At 37.5% G+C, this 21,492-nt stretch overlaps 1 protein-coding gene across 14 annotated transcripts in view; it reads left to right on the forward strand.

Annotated features, from left to right (window-relative positions):
* The first annotated feature begins 6 nt into the window (after nt 1-6).
* Nucleotides 7-21,492, forward strand: part of SMARCA4 (SWI/SNF related, matrix associated, actin dependent regulator of chromatin, subfamily a, member 4) — a 92,141-nt gene continuing 70,655 nt past the window's right edge. For 6 of the 14 annotated variants that reach the window (XM_039337276.1, XM_039337277.1, XM_039337278.1 and 3 more), the window contains exon 1: nt 20,664-20,885. In XM_039337276.1, the coding sequence (XP_039193210.1) occupies nt 20,664-20,885 (222 nt within the window). Of the gene's footprint in view, nt 254-279; nt 458-9,077; nt 9,094-9,992; nt 10,082-20,638; nt 20,886-21,492 lie in introns of those variants that run through there. The other 8 variants (XM_039337270.1, XM_039337269.1, XM_039337271.1 and 5 more) reach the window with 8 other exon arrangements.

The following is a 21,492-nucleotide window of genomic DNA, read 5'->3' on the forward strand; positions in this document are numbered from 1 at the left end:
GCGCGCTCCCTTGCCGCGTCTTGCCGACTAGGAACTAATGAGCGCGCGCTCCTGAGAAAACTCGTCTAGCCTGTTGGGAGGGCGCGCGCGCGCGCTGTATGGTGCTACCTATTGCGGGAGCGCGCCGTGAGAGGAGGGGGAGCTGTAGCATCTCTTTGACACGCGCGGCAGCAGCGACTCCTCCTTTGTTTCCCCCCCCCCCGCCGCTCTAGAGCTCTCGGGCCGCCTGGCTGGCGGGGGCCGGCACGGTAAGGTGGGGAAGAACGTTGATCGCGCACGCGCGTGGATGAATGAATGGATGAATGGATGACCGTGTGAATGCTTCAGAATGAACCGGGAGGCTGCGGGGAGAAACCTCAGCAAAATCAGCACGTCCTAATCGGATGGGGTGGGGGCGCCGTTATTTTCCGTTTGGAGCCGGAGTCTCATTTCTGCGATCGGCTTTAAGGGTAAGAAGGTAAAGGCAGGCGGGGGTGTGCCGAATCCGCCTCTTTAGAGCCCCCCCCCGGCATTTCTTTCATCTCTCGCCCCCCTGGCCTCCTACCAGTATACAATACTTCCTCCCTCTTTCCCCCACCCTAGCCTTTGCATCCTTTTTGGTACTTCTAAGCATCTTTGTTATCGATTGTTCAAGCTCTTTGTGGGAATGGATTCCTTCCTGATGTGCCCTATTTAGATTTCAGTAGTTCATTTATTATTCATTTTATATCCCTGCTCTTTGATATTTCTCAAGTTATTCCCTCCCCCGATCTCCAGCACAAACGGGCTGTAGAGAAAATAGAGTTGGAAAAATGTAGAGTTGGGGTATATAATTTATTAAATTAATATGACAACATGGAAAATGAGACTTATTTTTTGCTGATCACAACATAAACTTTATGTTCAGAAATATTTCAGAATGATAATAAATGCTAGCTTGGATTTCAGAATGTTGGATTAAATATTCAACATGTAAATTCACTTCCCTTTGTTCTTAGTCGTTCCTCTGATAGTGCCCATCTTTTTTTGATAAGCTTCTTTTCACCTTTTCTATCATTAGTCTTTCTTCCATCCTTCCATTCTGCATACCCACAAAGCAAAATCCTCAGAATCTGTGTGTTTGTACTTCTGTTCTGTGGTAACCCTAGCTACTCCAATGGTTCCAGTAATGGTGAGGAAAAAATAGATTGTAGTCTGCTTATGTATCACAATTGTAAAAGGATCATATAGTGCTATCTGGATGCTGAGATAATTGTGAACCATGTTGGACCAGGCAGGCTTTACTATGGGTAGTAAGGGTCATCTATTGCTCTTACAAAAGAATGTTTATTCAAGATTGCTTTGGTACATATTTCATTATTTTTAAGGAATCCTGCTAATTTTTTAAATCACAGTAGTTGACACAGAGAATTCTGGTTTTGTGATGTTTAAAGTTGATTGTATACAAGTAAAGTTAGTCCATGTATCAGCTGTTTCCTTCACACTTTCTTTCTGAAAGACTAATTCAGAGAGTTCTCCAATATGATTTTTCTACCAACTACCTTTAATGTCACTTCATCTCCTGTTGATTTTCGTTCTTATGAAAAGTAATTCACTCTCTCTCTACGTACCCCCCCCCCATCTTATTTTAATGGTTCTAGTCTTTGGTTGTGTGGTTCTTCCGACAGTTTTTTAACTGTGGTACCATTTTCCTAGTATTGTCTCACCCAAGTGTTATCCCCTTTCTTTCAGGAAGTGTGAATAGGCATTATTCCTATTCTTGTCTCCAATTTCCTATGGGCTAATTCTAGAATATTAAAGGAGTTTGGATTAACCATGTTCAGTGAAGAGGGTTTAACAAAGATGTCCTCTAAGACTCATTTCTGGTCCCTTGTAATGAAAGAATGGAAGTGCTTATTCTTTTTCTTCCAATCCCATTCCCTTATTCTGTTCTGCTTTCTTTCCATTTGTATACTCTTCTTCCCAACTGACAATAATTCACCAAGTTCTCTTCTCAGCTTTGAGAATCTGGAGAACATGGTCATGTTTTTGTGCAAACAAAGGCCAAATGATGCACTATTTTCTCACTTTTCTGTTCTTCTTTTCTTGGAAACAGTCAAGAATGCCAGCCTCTCTGAAAATGAGATAATGAATTTTTGTAGGACTTCAAAGAATACAAGAAAAAGCATATATAGCCCTTTCAGATGATGCAAAAAGATGAGGCTGTAGAAATACTGTACAACATAAATCAAGGACCATGCATTTAGCCTTACTCCAAGATTGCACAGCTCTTATGGACTCCTCATGCAGTGGGGGTAAAATGCAAAGACATCTTTATCTACAGAGACTTTCCCTTTCATGAATGACTCAGATTTTCCAGACCTCAGATTTTAGGACCCTTTATTACCTGGTAAATCAGGATAGATATTCCTCTCACTTAAGGAGCCTGGAATTGTGCAGTCTTGAGCTGGACTGAATATGTGACCTTGGAGATGAACTGCATTTGTGAAGCTCTTTATTAACAGTTGAAGGGTCTTAGGAATGTGCTATCAAGGCACATATCAAGGTGCTTTGATTTTCCTTGATATACTGCTCAAAATAATTGTGAATGTCTATCTAGAAGCCTTCTGTAAATAGAGGGAATGCTCAAGATCAGTCATCTAATATCAGAAGTGCAAAACCTCTGAGATTTCAGGTAGCCTTCAGATGTGTTAGATATAACCCCCATAAGCCTCTAAAAGTTGCTACATTAAAAATATAATTTGAGAAATAGGCAAAATGATTAAATACATGCATGTGGAATAATTGCTTTAATTATATTTTATTTTAATTAAATGGATATAAAATCAAATTTAGGAGTTTTTTCCCCCCATTCCTACCTATTACTGTCTAAATTGCATTTCTTGCATGCTGCTTAGAGGGCAGATATGGCCCTTGGCCCAGAAAAAGATGGACCCTACTGCCTTCTGCTTGCTTTCAACATGAAAGCCTGGTGTTGCTTCCAACTAGTCTGGGAACCTAGGATGAGGTGAGAATGTCCTGTAGTCTCCTCTAAAAATAGGATGAAAAGAGGATCTTTTATTTTTACCATTTCCAATTGAGAGATAGGTAGAAGCAAAATAAGGTGTGTGTATTCATTTTATGATTGTAGTCTGGAGTTATAGTTGCTTTGTACCCCACAGAACTAAAGGATTTAGCATCTTAGCCACTCAGGAAAAATTCTAAAGCACCTAATGGTTTCTAGCAATTTTATTCTGCTTTTTTTCTTTTTCATCTGCAGGTAGACTGGTCTTCTAAATCCAGGGATTCTTATTATAGTACTCACTGACTCAAAGGCAACATGCTTTTTCTTTCAGCCACTCTTGGCTGTTTTCCACCTCTTGCTTACCTTGAGGAAGCACTCCCTTCTTATTTGTCTCTCCCCAGCTTGTTTTATTTATTTGTATTTATTTATAAATGTATAAACTGCTTCAGTTGAGACTGACATACAAAAGGAGCACTGCAGCAAAGAGGAACATTGTTCTGTGTTAAGACAATTTTTCTTGTTTTTCTCTTAAGATTTTCTCCTTTGTTGCTCTTGTGTCCCTTATTCTTTTTCCTCAATACTTTATCATAATGAGGAAAATAGACTGGCAGGATAGAATATTTTGGAAAATGAAACATTTCCACTTTTTCCTTCATTATTTATATTATATTATTCTGCTCCCAAAATAAGACACACAATGGAATACATTTCCCCTTGCATTTAAAAGCAAAAAATAAATAAAAATAAAAAATCTTTTGTTTGACTAAATGTTATCATGATGTTCAAAGTGGGCTAACCATTATTGGTATTAACTACAGTTAGTGAAGACAAGTCATTTTAAATTATATATAATTTATATATTTATTTGTTTTTATTAAAGTTAAATCAAGAATAATTTAAGATTCACACATAGAGCTGAACAATATTTGATCTGAAAAGGAAGCAGAAAATTGATAAAGCTATCATTGAAACAATGTTTTTATAAATTGAGGGAAAGTGTATTGGCAGAAAACTAACTTGACAGTAAAAACGTTTTAAAATCCTATAATAAAAAATAGATTTAGTCAAATGTGGATGCCGTTTATTAATGATGTTACTAAAATACTTAAAAATTGGTAATAAGTAATAATGTAATTCCCTCTTTTTATGACCCTGTAATCCCTTAATTCAGGGTAGACAAGGCGGGATAAGGTAATTGTTAGTTATAATTACTACCATTTGGAATTGATATAATAAATATTGATACTTAATGTTTATAATTTCTTCAATTATATAGAAATAATACTCCCAGCTTTACTTTTTTCTTCTTTTGGGGGGGAGGGGGCTTTTCCTTTCTCTGTGTAGTTCATTTTTCAATTTGGTTTTATTTTTATGTTGATATTACATTTGCTTAATAAAAAAGCAATATTTTTTAAAATAATATTCTTCTGTAGGAAAAAAATCCAATTCTAAAGATACTTTGTTTCAGAAAATAGTATAATGAATGAATTCAAATTAAATAATTCCAGTTAAGCTTTTCTAATAATTATTCTTGGGAAGCAGATACATAAACAGAAAAGTCTTAATATGTTAATTGAAATACCTGACCTCACATTTTCAAGGAACTTTCCAACAATAGACTGCAGGTGAATGATGTGAGCATCACCTGGATGGAACTGAATGGCAAAGATAGCATCATATCAGATGAAGCAAGCTCCACCTTCTTCTGTAAATGTGTTGTGGCATTGCACATGCCTCCAAATAAAGTGGAACTTGCAACATGATACTGCTCTTCATGTGAGAGAATTCATTGAAGCTAACGTTCAACTTTAGTGGGCATATCTGGGATCCATCAGTTTCAACAAATCCTCAGCCAGCCACTACTAAGATGTAGTCTTTGGGGGATTTTGGAGATTGGGAATTCCCAACTTGGGAAGAACCAGTTTTAGGAAGGGGAAAAACGGGTGGATTTCTCCCAACCAGATTGGAAATCTCCTTCCTGAATGTACCCTGGGATCCTGTCTCAGAGAAATTGGAGATCCTTTTTAAAAATGCTGGAGGAAACTCTAAGGCACTTCAAGAAAGAGGTAATAAAAGCCTCCACAGTTGGACATTTCACAATCTGGCTGATGTGTCCAAAAAGCTCCAGGGCTATTTCTTGCTGAGCCAATTGGCAGCTGATCACATACTGTAGGTATTATGTAACCATACAGGTTGATGTTATATGGTTGAAATAATAACAGTACTTAAGACTGCAATCGTGTGCATGTTTACCCAGAACAAAGCCCCATTGAATTCTGGAAACTGCTTCTTAAAATACGTAGCTAGAGCCTCATCTGATCATTGTTGCATCAAAGTAATGACAAAGTTTTTTCATCATTTTAGGCAGAATATATATGAAAATTGCAGTAAAAGTCTTACTTTTCCAAGAACCAGTTTAGTAAAAATCAACTTAATGTATCTACTATGGCAGGGCTTTTCAACCTTTTCACCCATTGTACCACTTTTAGGATATGGCAATATCTGAGTACCACCAGTCGCCTAGCAAGGTGTCAAAAACTTGATGACCAAAAAAAAAAAAAGGAAAAAAGTGATAAAGTACAGGTAGTCCTCGACTTACAACAGTTTGCTTAGTGACTGTTCGAAGTTACAATAGCACTGAAAAAAGTGCCCCCCAAGCCACAGCCAAGCAAGACATCTGCCTGCTCGCCCAACGGCACTCTTCCTCCTGTCCGAGGTTTTCATTGTTGTGAGCATTTCTGTTGAGGATTAGCAGCGGGAGTGGGGTGGGGGGATGTTCGGTTTTTATTCCCCCCCCCCCCCGTCTACTGGCAGGTTTTGGTCACTTCACATGAACATGGGACACTGACCGTCATAAATATGAATCAGTTGCCAAGCATCTGAATGTAAATCACAAGACCCCGGGGATGCTGCAATATTCCAGCTGATCAGCACTTCTTCTGGGCTCAGCAGAAGCGCCAGGATCAGCGCCAAGCTCCAGCTGGAGCCTGGCTCTGATCCTGGCGCTTCCACTGAGCTCTGACAGCTCTGCAGCTCCAGCTGTCTCTCGCTCAGGCTTGTGCGGTGCTGCCACCGGTTCAGCTCATTCCCCTCCCCCACTACCACTTTTCTAGGGTGCTCGTGTACCACCTGCCAGGTGCCAATGTACCACAGGTGGTACCCGTACCACTGGTTGAAAAGCCCTGTACTATGGCACTGAGGTCTTCCCTCCCTCCGCCCCTGAAAAAAGATAGTTGAATTCTGTCCTTGAATAGCAAAAAGGTTGTCTACCCCAATTCTGAACTCAGTTTGAAATAGGGAAAGAAAAATTTTAAAAAACCATGTATTAAGAGAGTTTATGAATGTAATCACCACTTGCTTCAACCCACGTTGAGCTCTGGCTTCTTCCATTATATGTAATCTTTCAACAGATTATCTCTGCAGAAACATAACCCTTAAAACCTTAGCTGCTTGTCATAATTTATACCTGCTAAATTTCCCTGTTTAATGCCATTATTTAAAAAGCATGAGCCATCATTTTTTCATCTCTTCAGAACATGCTTTAGTCCAGCCTTTCTAACCTAATTTTCCCCAAATGATTGCATTGTTTGGGAAAGGTAGGAATTAGAAGTACACATTTGGAAACCATTAAGTATGAAAGGCATACTTTTTATTATTCCATTTATTGAGTTGTGTGTATTTTTCTTAATCTATATTAACTTGACTCATCTATTGGTGATTGGTCTGATCTCTAAAATTTCATACCTAATAAATTGGTGAGGCTGAAGCTAGTACATGTTTGGATGTAATGGGAAACCATGGTTTCTACAGTGTTTACAACCCATGGAATATCTAGCTGGTGCTCTCCTCTCACCCATCTCTGTTTTTTTAAATGTTAAGGTAAAGATATTCTTGTGTGTGGACTAGGATTTATGGTCACTACTTCCATGTACATTTCTGTACTAACAGAAGTTCCAAAGTTGTTTGCTATTACCATATTCTAAGTCTTTTTTTTTTACTTCTTAGTCATCTAAAAAGCCTTAATTTCCTGGTTAGCATATTTCCTGTTATCTTTAAATCCGGGGAGTTCCAATCTCTAAGTTAAACTTAATTCCTGGTCATTTTTATGAATACATCCCTGTAGATTTCTTGGCAACAGTACAAAAGTATTTGACAGTTGCCTTCTCCCCAGGATGTTTTTCAACTTGCCAGTCTAACCTATAGAACAGGTATTCCTTGAATGTTTCTCATCCAACTACTCATCCCAGCTGCAAGAAGGTAGGCTGGTTGCTGTTGAGACAAGCTGTTGCATAGTAAGTATTTCTGTTGCCATTGGGTTCTTCCCATTGCCATCAAATCAACCTCTAAAATAATTGTGACCTTTCACAGAAAGAAAAAAAAAAATCACTGCTCCTAGTTTAATTCAGGCTCTACTTTCTCCAGTGTGAAGAATACAGTACTTTTGACACTGCTACAAGAAGTTTGTTTATTTTAGTGTTAGATTTTTATCCCTCTTTATTACTTATAAGTATCTCAAGGCGGTGAACATTTGCAATACTCCTCTCTCCTCCTATTTTTCCTGTTCGCACATTGCATTTGGGTTTCATTTTTTTAAAAAAGCATTTTTTTTTCAGGAAGCAGTTGCTGTAATTGTAACTGAGAGAACACACACACACACACATACACACACATACACATACATATATGTAACAAATTATACAAGGAAAGAAGGGAGGAGGGAGATGGAGAGGACTGGAGCCTACCGAAGCCAGTAAGAGTCACCCCCTACTGTACCTTTTTCACAACTTTAAAACCAGTTTTAAATTCCAATTTCTTCTGATCTTCTACATTTATGTTCTTAGTCAGTATTATCGTATTTGATTTATTTATTTTTAAACCCGCCATTTCTCCAAATATTTTGGTCTTCCTTATAACAATATTCAATGTTCTCTAGCAGATCTTGCACAATCAGTACCAAATCATCGGCAAATGCACGTAATTTGTAATTATGCACTTTAATTTGTGGTCCTTTTGCTCTATTATCTTGTCTAATATCTCTTATTTAACAGTTCCAACACTAGAATAAATAATAAAGGGGATAAAGGACACCCCTGTCTTGTTCCCTTCTAGATTTCACATGGTTTTGTAAAATCTCCATTCACCATGATCCGAGCTTTCTGGAGTGTATAGATAGATCTCAGACCCTGTATAAAGCCCAATCCAAAATCATCTTTTCCACTAGTTTAAACATAAAGGTCCAGTTCAAATTGTCAAAAGCTTTTTCTACATCCAAAAAGATTAATGCAACCTGTTTGTCACTGCATTGTTGTAAATATTCAGTTATATTCAAAATTACTCTTACATTATCTTTTAGTTGTCTTTTAGGTAAGAAACTGTACTAGTCTTCATGTACATAATCCTATAAAACGTTTTTTTAAGTCTTTCATCTAGAGCCCAAAATTTCTGTTGTTAAGCAAGACATTTGTTAAGTGAGTTTTGCCCCATTTTACTATCTTTATTGTCACAGTTGTTAAGTTAATCACTGTAGTTGTTAAGTTAGTAACACGGTTATTAAGTGAATCCGGCTTCCCCATTGATTTCGCTTGTCAGAAAGTCACAAAAGATGATCATATGACCCTGGGACACTGTAACCGTCATAAACATGAATCAGTTGCCAAGGATCTGAATTTTGATCATGTAACCATGGGGATGCTGCAACGGTCACATGAAAAATGGTCATGAGTCACATTTTTCAGTGCCCTTGTAACTTTGAACCGTCATTAAACGAACAGTTGTGAATTGAGGAGTGTCTGTAGTACATGTAATTGGCAGAGCAAAGGGAGCAAAACAAGGTTAGTCTTTCACCCTAGAGGTTACCATCAAAATTTGATCAGTGGGTTGATATCAACTCTCTGTGTTGTATTATCTGGATGTGAAAATAAAGAGGCCACTGGAAGTCGGCTGACAGAACAATTTGTACAAAGGATATAAATGTGGTCAGTGAAGAGTGAACTATAGCAAAGATATTTCTTGCAGACTGTTTCCAATCCCCTGAACTGATTTACGGTGCTTCTTTACAGTTGCTCAACTTGTCTTGAATCCTTCTTACACTGTAATTCCGTCCTTTTGAGGTAAGATTTGTTAAAAAGAGAGAAAGATGATATTGCAGTAGTATTCTCGGCATTCCAAGCAAAATGAGACCTCTTCTGATTCTGATCACTCATCTTGGTGAGATGATCTGCTTTAAAACCAAAGAAACTAACAAAAGGAGAAAGAAATGTGGCTGTCACTGTACTCTTTCATTCTATATGTGGAATGTGTGGATAAACACAGCAATGTATGATTCCTTTCAAAATAATATTTAAATGATGCATATAATATTATGTTTTTCTTCATACGAATATTACTTGTCTAGTCCAGTATAAATTCTTTTTGGGTGTGCCTTTGAATTAATCTTGACACCTGGCAATTGCCTGGACAAGTCCTTACAATTTTTTTGACAAGATTTTGGAAGCGGTTTGCCTTTGCCTCTTTCCTAGGGCTGAGAGACAGTGACTGGCCCAAAGTCACCTAGCTGGCTTCATGCCCTAAGTGGAACTGGAACTCATAGTCTCCTAGTTTTTAGCTTGATCCCTTTAACCATTAGTCCAAACTAGCTGTCAGTAGAGTTACTAGAGTATTTAAATTCATCCTTTTCCAACCAGATAACCTCTAGTTAATTAACAACTCTTATCCTCCCTACTAGTAGAAGATGATAGAGTTTATTCAATACTTCAAAGAAAGTAGTGTTCTTTTTTTGTGAACTGATGTTGCAAATATATTTCAAATGGTGTATGTGTACTGTTGCCACCCGTCTCTTGTTTTGGGTGCATCAGGCTGAATGAACTGGTTTTCAGAACTGGAATGTTGTAACCTTTATGTTGGGCATAATCCTAGACAGGCAGATGGTGGCTGTTTCACAACTTGAAACTCTTGACAGATTGCAGATATTTTGAACAGAAGAATAAATATAGTTTTTCCCCCCCAACAGAATTGGAATAGGTACTAGCAAGAGGGAGAGACCTCTCATCACTATACAGGACTGATGTTATGAATTAATAAACACATTGACTTTCCCAGGTATGTGAAAGCAAAGAATGCCCTGTTTCCATTTTTTTAAAATATAAATAGAAGGTATTTCAGTGATATATTTTGTGTAACATTAACAATGGTTAAAATTGAAAACACTATTAAAATAATGGAAATAGCACATTGCTATTGGTTTTTATATATAATGTAATTGGTCTTAATTTGTTTCACTCGTTAGCCACTTTGCATGACTGAGATCATTCAATTTTTACTTCAAAATATTTTACTTTTTCTTATAAATACAAGCTAATCATTCTTTCACCTGAAGCTTTTGATTAAAATATAACGTTTGGTCTATATTTGTGTTTTGGAATGGGATGTTTCCGGGCATGACTGCAAGTGGATTTCTGCTTGAATGAGAGAAAATGCAATAAAGAAAGCAGGTAGAAATAGCAGAATGAAAATAAAGATCACCACCTCATGTTTTGGTGCAGGGGAATACTTTCATTTCATATCCGAAGGATATATACCATGATTTCTTTTGCAATAACTTACAAAATTGTAAGCAGGAGCTTGTGTTGACCATCATACAGTTCTGGCCTATTGTATGCATTCCTGCAGGGAACTAGCCTCCAAGTATATCCATTTCCATGAGCCTTTAAGCATAGGAAGCCTGCTGTTAATGTAAAATACGGAGGGACAAAGTAATTCAGCTGGTGGAGTTCAATTGTTCATGGAAATATAAACTAGTTAGGCTCATTTTTATTCCATGGAATCTCCTTGGATAGCCTGGAATTTTTGTTAACATTTAAAATGCTTAATATATATATATATATCACAAAGAGGTCCCCAACCTTTTGGGCACCAGGGACCAGTTACGTGGAGAGAGATTTTTCCGCAGACGGAGGGGGCATGGTTTTGTGTGCTGCCTGCATCCTGTGGATGGGGCTTTGCTTGTTTGTGTGGCCCAGTTGCTGGCATGCTGCGGCCCGGTATCGGTCCACAGACCAGGGGTTGGGGACCCCTGGCTTAAAGCATGGCATAAATAGATTATTTTGGAATTATTTATCCACTTATAAGTGGATGATCCAATAAAGGTTAATTAAAACTGAAGTAGTACAGTATTCAGTTAGGGAAATTTCTCTTCTTGCATTTTGCTTTTTAATTCAAAATTAATTACTTTTTAATTTAAAGGTAGTCCTTAACCTAATGACCGTTCAGTGTTACAATGGCCTTTAAAAAAGTAGACTTGTGACCTGTACTCTCACTTAAGACCATTGCACTATTCTCAAGGTCACATGGTTGAAGTTCGGCTGCTTGGCAACTGGCTTGCATTTATAACCGGTTGCTATGTCCTACAGTCACATGATTGCAATTTGTTATCTTTCCTGCCAATTTCCTGTAGAAAAAAATGGCAAAAATTGCCCATTGGGGAAGCTGAATTCATTTAGCGACCATTTCACTTAATCACCACTCAGTTAACTTAATGACCACAGTGTTTGGCTTAATTACCACCATCAAAACTGTCAACTTATATCCTCAGAGACATATGATGGAAATTCCAGTCCCAGTTCTGGTCATAAGTCAAGGACTACCAGTAAAGAAACATTAACTATGCTTTCACCCGAACCTTGAGGAATTTATTGACAAAGATTTTTTTTTTAAAAAAATCATATTCATGTAATAAAGATCCGACTTACACTCTTTAATTTCAGACCATTATCTTCTACTTTAGGTATCCATTAAATCCATCCATTATTCTTGTCATCATTATCTTCATCATCTATCCCAGGGGTCCCCAACGCCCGGTCCATGGATCAGTACCGGTCCGTGGCATGCCAGCAACCAGTCCGCACAAACAAGCAAAGCCTCCTAGCTTTTTCTTTACCACCTCTTCTCATAATCAAGTCCTTTCTTTAACCAAAATATTGATGTGTCTTGGTTGTATTCATCATCCTGCCCTACGTAGTAGTTTCCTTTTCAGTCCTCAGTTAGCTCATTTTCATCCATTTAATTCTTGTAGCTCTCGCTAGGTGATTTCTCTTCCTGTCTATTTGTCTACTCTTGGATATTTTTACTAAGTCAAAACCCAACCAATGTCATTATGTCTTGGTGTGAATCCAGTCACCATTTCTCTATACAGGCAGTCCTTGACTTACGGCCACAATTGAGCCCCAAATTTTTGATGCTAAGTGAAGCATTTGTTAAATGAATTTTGCCCCATTTTATGACTTTTCATGTCACAGTTGTTGAGTGAATCACTGAAGTTGTTAAGTTAATAACATGGTTGTTAAATGAATCTGGTTTTCCCATTGACTTTTTTGTAAGAAGGTCACAAAAGGTCATCACATGACCACAGGACACTGCAATCGTCATAACTGTGAGTCAGTTGCCAAGCATCCAAATTTTGATCACATGAGTATGGGGGTGTTACAATGGTCGTAATTATGAAAAAAGGTCATAAGTCACTTTTTCAGTGCTATTGTAACTTGAACGGTCACTGTTGTATTGTTGTAAATCATGGACTACCTGTATTTCTACTGTGACATTTTCCTATTAAGGTTTCTCATCATGAAGCTGCCCCCATATTCAGCCAGCCAAAGTTCTCTTGATCTAAAGTAATTCCATTAATTTTCCCTTGGAGCTGCCTGTTCAGTTTAATTTAAGCCCCTATTCAGAATTTGCATTTTCAACGGTTGGGGTTGTCAATTTAATACTTACATCTTGTTGCACCTAAATGAAGGTATGTAAAATTGAAATGATAATAAATTCTTCCCTGGGTCTTCATGTCTTTTTTTCTCATTACTCTGCTTGGCAGCTTGTAAACAATTTGAGAAGGACATGTACATAAGATGATTGTATTTAAATAATAAATGCCACTGAATTCTACTTCAGAAGAGTTTCGACTATGAATTTTCTAGGACTATGGGATTTAACAGGAAAAAACAGTAAAAGCATACAAAATTAAAAAAAAAAGAATAAAGAAAATAAGAACAGGAAAAGGAAAAAAATAAAACATTAGGACTCTCCTATCAAGTCATTTTATTCTTTTCCCTTTCTCTTTGGCTCTTTTTAATTCCCAAATCCATAAATCATCAGTACAATCTTTTCTTCTTTTGATAAAAAGTCCATATAAGGCTTTCATTCTCTTAGAAAAGTCTTTATTATCTTTTCCTGACCGAAATAGGTAGGTTTGCCTATTTCCACAAGTTCCATCAGTCTAATAATCCAGTCTTCTACTCTTGATATTTCATTATTCATCCATCTTTGTACATAAAATAATCTTGCTGTAGTTACCATATATAATATTAATTTCCACATTTCATAATTCATCATCCTTAAATCCAAATAAATATAATTTTGGTTTTATCATAATATTAATATGCAATATTATTGGTATCATTTTATGAATTTGCATCCAACATTTCTTTACTTTTTTCACAAGTCCACTGTGCATGATAGAAAATTCCTCTTCCTTTTCACACTTTATACTTGGTTTGATATTCCTTTATATATTTTTGATAGTGTAACCAGCATCATTTACTGATACTGCACATCGCTTTATGGAAGTTCTTTGATAAATGATGACACAATATAAATTTAATACGAGTTTCCCACATTTTCTCCCATATATCAATAGTCATATTATAAAGAAATATATATAAAAACTCTATTTCAAATTCAGTTCTCTTTTTCTTGATTGCAGTGGTTCTTTTATTCATCCATGTTAATCCTCTCTGTCATCTGATTATAAGAAAACCATTAAAAAGAACATTCTGTTGCTAATTGTTCCCTTGTCTTCGTTTTAATTTCTCCTTTGTCTTGTATTAATAGATATCCGAGAATCAGACAAAGTCGAATAGAAGAAAAAAACATATTCCAGGTGGCCCCTTACATTCTAAATATAGTATTAAGGGCCGATTTAAGATGAAACAAGTACATGGATATGCATTATAGCTGAAGTTATTATATTTCCCCACAGGCTTTAGCCCTTTTCTTAATTGAGGATAGTTATATTCAGTAGTGAGAAAAATAAGGTCTTGCAAAAATAGAATGGAATGGAATAGACCTGGAAGGGACCTTGGAGCCCCCTGCTCAAGCAGGAGAACCTATACCATTTCAGACAGGTGACTGACTGTCTAGTCTCTTCTTAAAAACTACAGTGATGGAGTGCCCACGATTTCTGAAGGCAAGCTGTTCCACTGGTTAATTGTCCTCACTGCCAAGAAGTTTTTCTCAATTCCAGGTTGCTTCTCTCTTTGATCAGTTTCCAACCATTGTTTCTTGTCCTGCCCTCTGGAGCTTTGGAGAATAGTTTGACGCCCTCTTCTTTGTGGCAGCCCCTCAAGTACTGGAATAGTGCTATCATGTCGCCCCTGTTTCTTCTTTTCTTTAGACTAGCCAAACCCAAGTCCTGCAGCTGTTCTTCATATGTTTTGGTCTCCAGGCCTTTGATCATCTTAGTTGCTCTTCTCTGAACTTTTTCCAAAGTCTCAACATCTTTTTGTAGTATAGTGACCAAAATTGGTTGCAATATTCCAGGTGTGGTCTTACTAGGGTTTTATAGAGCGGTACTAATACTTTGCATGATCTTGATTTTATGCCTCTGTTTAGACAACCCACAATTTTATTAGTTTTTTTGGCTGCTGCTGCACACTGCTGGCTCATAGTCAAATGATCGTCCACTATGACTCCAAGGTCCCTCTCACAGTTACTGTTTTTGAGCCAGGTCTGTACTTGAGCCTAATCTGTACTTATACCTTTGATTTTTCCTACCTAAATGTAAAACTTTGTTTTTCTCCACATTAAAATTCATTTTGTTGGACAGGGCCCATTGTTCGAGTCTGTCAAGATCTTTTTGTATCCTGAGCTTGTCTTCTGAGGTGTTGGCTAATCCTGCCAGTTTGGTGTCATCTGCAGATTTGATGAGTTCCCCTTCAATGTCCTCATCTAAGTTATTGATGAAGATATTGAAGAGTACTGGGCCTAAGACAGAACCTTGTGGTACCCCACTGCTTACTTCTCTCCATTTGGATGTAATACCATTGAGGACTAGTCACTGAGTATGATTTGTCAGCCAGCTACAGATCCATCTGGTGGTGATGTTGTCCATCCCACTTTTTTCTAGCTTACTAAGCAGCAGGTTGTGGTCTACTTTGTCAAATGCCTTACTGAAATCTAAGTATACTAAGTCCACAGCATTTCGCTGGTCTACTAATTTAGTCACTTTATCAAAGAATGAAATAAGATTGGTTTGGTATGATCTGTTTTTAACAAACCCACGCTGGCTACTTGTTATAACTTGGTTTGCTTCTAGTTGTTCACAGATCTGTTTTTTGATTATCTTTTCCAGGATCTTCCCAGGTATTGATGTTAGACTGATTGGTATGTAGTTTCCTGCAGGGTAGATAATAATTGATGATTTTTAAAAAAAAAATTTTTTTTTTTAAAAAAATCAGATTCTTTTTAAATTTACATCGGATTTTTTTTAATCAAATTTATTATAATAAAATGCTTTTGGGGTAAAAATCTATCTAAATATAGTTTCCTATTTAAGATATATTAAAATTTTAGTTTATTCAGCATGAAATGGAGCTTAGTTATGTAGCATGAGGCTATATATTCTGCAATATTTACATTTTTGGTAAACTCAATCAATGAATCCAAGCTGTGCAAGCTGAGATAACATGGACTGCATTGATGCATTCACACAATTTTACAGTAACCATGAGATAAATCATAAAACAAAGTTCAGGAATATTCCTTTATCCCATTGTTTTGCAAATCTATGTACATTACAAACTGTATGATTGGTTGAAGAAAAATGTATCTGTACCAGGCTCTTAAATGTTTTAGTTAAACACGTTGTTGTGGCAGTGGCAGCGCAATGTGCCATGCGGCCTCCTTCCCCATTGCGGCAGCCAGGTGGGACGGAGTAGGCAGGGTCCTAAACTAGGGCTTATTTTGGAGTAGGGCTTATATTAGGCCCACCCCCACAAATCAGGGTACGTCTTTTTTTTTCAGGGTAGGGTTTATTTTGGGGGAAACACGATATTAATCTAAAATCAGTTCTGATATTGCTGTTTTACTAACCTGACAGCTTATTATTCTAAATAGGAAACCTTCATTTTGTTTGCAAATAATATTAAAGATTCTAACTAGCAGCAAGAATGAATCCTTACATTTAAAGAGCACCTGTCATTTCAGATCCATCATGGCAGCGCCTGTTAGCGGGCATCCACTCATCTGCTGCCTGCCACGTCCCTGACCTTGTTGTGTCACTGCCGCATCACCAGCCGTCCCATTAAAGTGAATGGGACTGCTGGTGAGTCAACAGCTGGTCAGAGGAGGAGCCACTGTGGAACAGAGATGACAGTTGCTCTTTAAAAATTATGACTTAAATCAAGTTGATTTAAATCAAGCCTTTTTTACTAGTGATTTAAATCGATTTAAATCAAATCCACCCTTTTTTCCTGGGTCTGTTTTTTTTTTTTTCTTTCTTAAAGATGGGAACCACATCAGCTCTTTTCCAATCCTCTGGTAGTTCCTCGCTGCTCCAAGATTTTTTAAAGATATGATACAATGGTTCTAAGATAACATCTGCCAGCATCTTCAGAATTCTGGGATATAATCTGTCATGTCCCAATGATTTCTATTAATCAAGGTTGGATAGGTGTTCTCTTACCATTTTCTTGCTTATTTTAATTTTTGTTTCTAGTTTGTCCTTTGCAGTAGGTTTTTTTGGTATTTTATTTATTTATTTATTTATGAGACTTATATACCGCTTTAAGTGCAAGCACTCTCTAAGCGGTGTACACCAGTAAGCAATGTGTGTGTGTGTGTATGTATATATATATATATATATATATATATATATATATATATATATATATACACACATACACACACATACACACATTGCCCCCAACAATCTGGGTCCTCATTTTACCTACCCCGGAAGGATAGAAGGCTGAGTCAACTTTGAGCCGGTGAGATTTGAACCGCTGACCTGCTGAACACAGTCAGCTAAAGTGGCCTGCAGTACTGCACTCTTAACTGCTGCGCCACCTCGGCTCTTCTCAATGTTGGACTATAATTTCTTTTTGTGTGAAGACTGATGCAAAGAATGAGTTAAGCAGCTCTGCTTTCTCCCTACTGCCTGTTACTTCCTTGCCATCTTCTCTCTTTAGTGGACCTACAGTTTCCTTGACTTTTTTCTTAATATTAATATATTGAAAGAAACTTTTTTTATTGTCCTTGATTTCTGTTGCAAGTCTTTGTTCATTCTGAGCCTTTGATTTCCTGACTTCATCTTTGTATGTTCTGGTTGTCTGCTGCTAATTGGCCTTAGTTATGTGTCCCTCTTTCCATCTTTTGTACTTGTCCTTTTTGTCTTTCAGCTTGTCAGAGCTTTATGCAGCAATGCTGGTTTCTTCTGGAATTTCTTGTTTTTCTTTTTCAGTGGTATTGTGCTGGAGTGGGCTTTTATGATCATATTTTTCAGAGTTTTGCACGCTTCTTGAGTTATTTTCCCCTTTAGGATTTTCGCCCATGGAATCTTTCCTAGGTTCTCTCTGAGTTTGTTAAAATCGGCTCTTTTGAAGTTTAAGAAACTGGTTGGATTATTTTCTATTGCTTGTGTTTGCATTATATTGAATTTCAGTATGACATGGTCACTTTCACCCAAGGTTCGGCAACTTCAACTCCCTCTATCACTTCTTCTCTATTAGTAAGAATTAGGTCCAGTATAGCTTTACTTCTAGTTCCCTCCTCTACCTTTTGGATGGTAAAGTTGTCGGCTAGGTTGGTTAAGAATCTGTTTGATCTCCCACTCGCTGCAGAATTTGTCTCCCAGTTGATATCTGGATAGTTGAAATCTCCCATTACTATTGCGGTATGCTTCCTACCTATGTTTGTTAACTGGTTGGCAAAGAGTTCATCTATTTCTTCTGATTGGTTGAGTGGCTTGTAATATACACTTATGGCAATGTCACTTTTTTCCCTTTTATATTGATTCATATACATTCTGGAGGGATTTTATCTTTGATCATGTGCATTTCTGAAGATATGTAGTGTTCTCTTACATATAGTGCAACTCCCCCTCCTCTTTTTGTAGATCTATTTCTTTTGAACAATTAGTATCCATCCATCAGTGTATTCCAGTCATCAGTTTCATCCCACCATGCCAACTATGTCATACCCACCCTCATGTACTATTGCTTCTAGTTCACCCTGTTTGTTCCCCAAGCTTTGAGCATTTGCATTTAAACATTTAAGACTTTTATGCCTGTCCGTGGGTATGTTTCCTGCATCTCCTGATTGTTGTTTGAGTTTTTCTTTTTTCTCATCACTCTATACCTCATTGTTTGATTTGTTTTCTTGGGTTTTATGACTGGTTTTGTGTTCTAGAGATTCTAAAGATTGGTCACCCTTCCCCCTCAATTTTAGTTTAAAGCCCTTCTAATGAGTTGGGCCAGTTTTTTTCCGAGTACATTTTTCCCTGTTTTCGTGAGGTGCAGCCCATCCCTTGCCAAGAGTCCTTTGCGTAGGAATTGCAGTCCATGGTCCAGGAAACCAAAGTTTTCTTAGTGACACCAACCCTTTAGCTAATGGTTTAGTTCTAGAATTCTTTTTCCCCTCAGTGGGTGTTGGCCTTTCATTGGGAGTAATGATAAGAGCACTACTTGTACTCCTAGCTCTTTAACTTTATTGCCTAGTTGCTTATAATTTCTCAATATTGTACTCAAATTTTTTGCTGTGTCATTCGTCCCAATATGTGAAGGAGGAGGAAAGGGTAGTAATCTGGATCTATTTGGGGGGGTGCACTCTGAGGTGCTTTTCTGTTTATCTCAGGTGCTCTTTTTGATGTGACTTTTTTAGGGATGTTTGATGTTGTTTCTTTACTAGTTGTCTGCATATTTTCTTCGAGGGAGAGGTTGTGGGTCTGCGTATTTCCATCGAGGGGAAGAAATCAATTGCTCAATTTTAATGGGGCTGCTTCTGGTTGGGTTAGATTGGGCAGTGGGGGTTTGTTAGATGTATGCTGATTCTTTCTTTGATTATTGTGTTTCCTTCTATGCGTGACATATCTCCATTTGTCTTCCTCCAAGGGTTTATCAGTAGGGTCAAATCCTTAGAGCTATTTGTTCATTATTTGGTTCGGTTTGGGTATAACTTTCCTTTGTAGGTTGGAGTTTGGCTAGAGTTGCCTCTAAATGCCTTACTTTTTCCTCTAGTAGTTCACATGTATATTTAATGCATGTATATTTTGGGTGTTCTTCGGGCATAAGCACATATTTAGGTATAGAATATGGAGAATCTGGCTCAGTAGTAGTGACTGAGAGAGAGCTAGGAGTCCTAATAGACAACTATTTAAGTATGAGCCAAGAGCGTGTTGCAACTGCCAAAAAAGCCATTGCAATCCTAGGCTGCATCAATAGAGGAATAGCATCAAGATCACAAGAAGTGATAGCACCACTCTATACCCCATTATGAGTGAGGTCATACTTAGAATACTGTGTCTAGTTTTGGTCATCATGATACAAAAAAGATGCTGAGACCCTAGAAAGGGTGCAGAGAAGAGCAACAAAAATTATAAGAAGTCTGGAGGCTAAACCAATAATGAACAGTTAGATATGTCTAGCTTGAAGAAAGGGCTAATGTGTGAGATTATAGCTATCTTCCAGTTACTTGAGGGGCTGTCACAGAGAAGAGAGGGCTTAATGAGAAGCAGTGTGTGGAAGCTCATTAAAGAGAGAAGCAACCTGGAACTAAGGAGAACTCTCCTGACAGCAAGAATAACTAATCAGTAGAACAGCTTGCTTCCTGAAGTTTTAAGAGGGTTAATATAAGACTGTACCTCTGTGGGGTCAAGGGTTATTGAAATGATAGCTCATGTCCTCTTATATTGCATCCTGTATAAAGACCTTCATTATAACTCCTTGATAAAGTAGCTGATTTTTAAGGTACAGTTGTTATTATCAGGCTAGCATGATTTAGCTTTCCTGAGCATAGCCTAATTTTGTTAGTTTGCCTGAAAAATTAGACACAACTTGATTGCCCACCAAGAGCTCAAAAGCAATTGAACTATTCTTATTCAGTTTTGGTTTTTTATTCTTATTTTTTTAAAATGTGCTTTATTTTTAACTCTTAGCAGTCTGTAACTGCAATTAACTCTTATCTTAAAAATACAGATAATGAAAAAGCTGGAAAAGTGTCTTGGCTACAATAAAGCATTAGAATTGTTGGTATCTCTTTGCTTCCATCTTGTCATCCAGATTGGTTCAGCTGTACTTAAGTTTGAAATATACTGAATTTGCCATAAATAAATAGGAAGATGAGTTGACTCTTGGGAGCTTGACAACACAGCCTTTTATTTTCTCCAATGTCTGAAGGACACTGATTTGAAAGGAGGGTAAATCCAGTTCAATACTGTTCAATACAGTCCTTGAAAGATTTCAGATATTTATTTTTAGTGCTTTATTTTCCCTGACAACAGGTGGTGGTATCTTTAGAAAAGCCTATATTCTACTTATATGCTGTACTGTTAACGATGATTGCATTTAATTAACAGATATTACCCCCTAATAATAAATTCTCTTTCACTAGGATATTATTTTGAACATCTCTGAAAATGTCTACTCCTGATCCTCCAATGGGAGGGACACCTCGTCCCGGGCCTTCGCCTGGTCCTGGTCCTTCTCCTGGTGCTATGCTGGGCCCTAGTCCTGGTCCATCCCCAGGTTCTGCACATAGTATGATGGGTCCCAGCCCAGGACCACCATCAGCAGGGCACTCTATACCACCACAAGGGCCTGGAGGTTATACTCAGGATAACATGCATCAGATGCATAAGGTAAGCTAGCTTAATATTCTTTCATCTGTGCACATCTTTAACAATATGAGTTGCTTTACTCAGATAAAAAAGGAAATAGGGGGATCAGTTCCTTTATTATTTCAGAGATGAAATGTAGCACAGCAGAATGTTTTGTTTAGTGTTAACTTTCAATAAGGGGGGAGTTGTATTTCTGTGTTATATTTTATTCAGGAATTCAGGTTGGTGTACATAGAACTCTCTCCTCCTATTTTTCCTCCCAAAAATGTAATGTAATAATAATAAAACATATAATAACAGAAGGTGACAACCTTATTTTTAAGGTATGCAACCAGTAACCAAATAGGTCTTGTAGAACAGAAGACATTCCATGCCTTTCCACAAAAAAGAATTTTGCAAAGAGAAACAGTCTACATTGGAATAGTTTTCAAGGAGTAGCTGTGTTAATCTTGTGTTGTAGAAGCAAGAAAATATTCTGCAGCACCGTAAGACTAACATGTACATTATCACTCATGTTTTCATGGATCACAGTCAAAGCTAATGAGGCACAGGTAGTCCTTGACTTATGACCACAGTTGGGACTGGAACATCTGTCACTAAGCAAGGTGGTTGTTATGGGAGTTGATTT

This window comes from Crotalus tigris, unplaced genomic scaffold (assembly GCF_016545835.1).
Source record: "Crotalus tigris isolate CLP2741 ecotype Arizona unplaced genomic scaffold, ASM1654583v1 scf7180000017673.840971, whole genome shotgun sequence".
Taxonomy (NCBI): domain Eukaryota; kingdom Metazoa; phylum Chordata; class Lepidosauria; order Squamata; family Viperidae; genus Crotalus; species Crotalus tigris.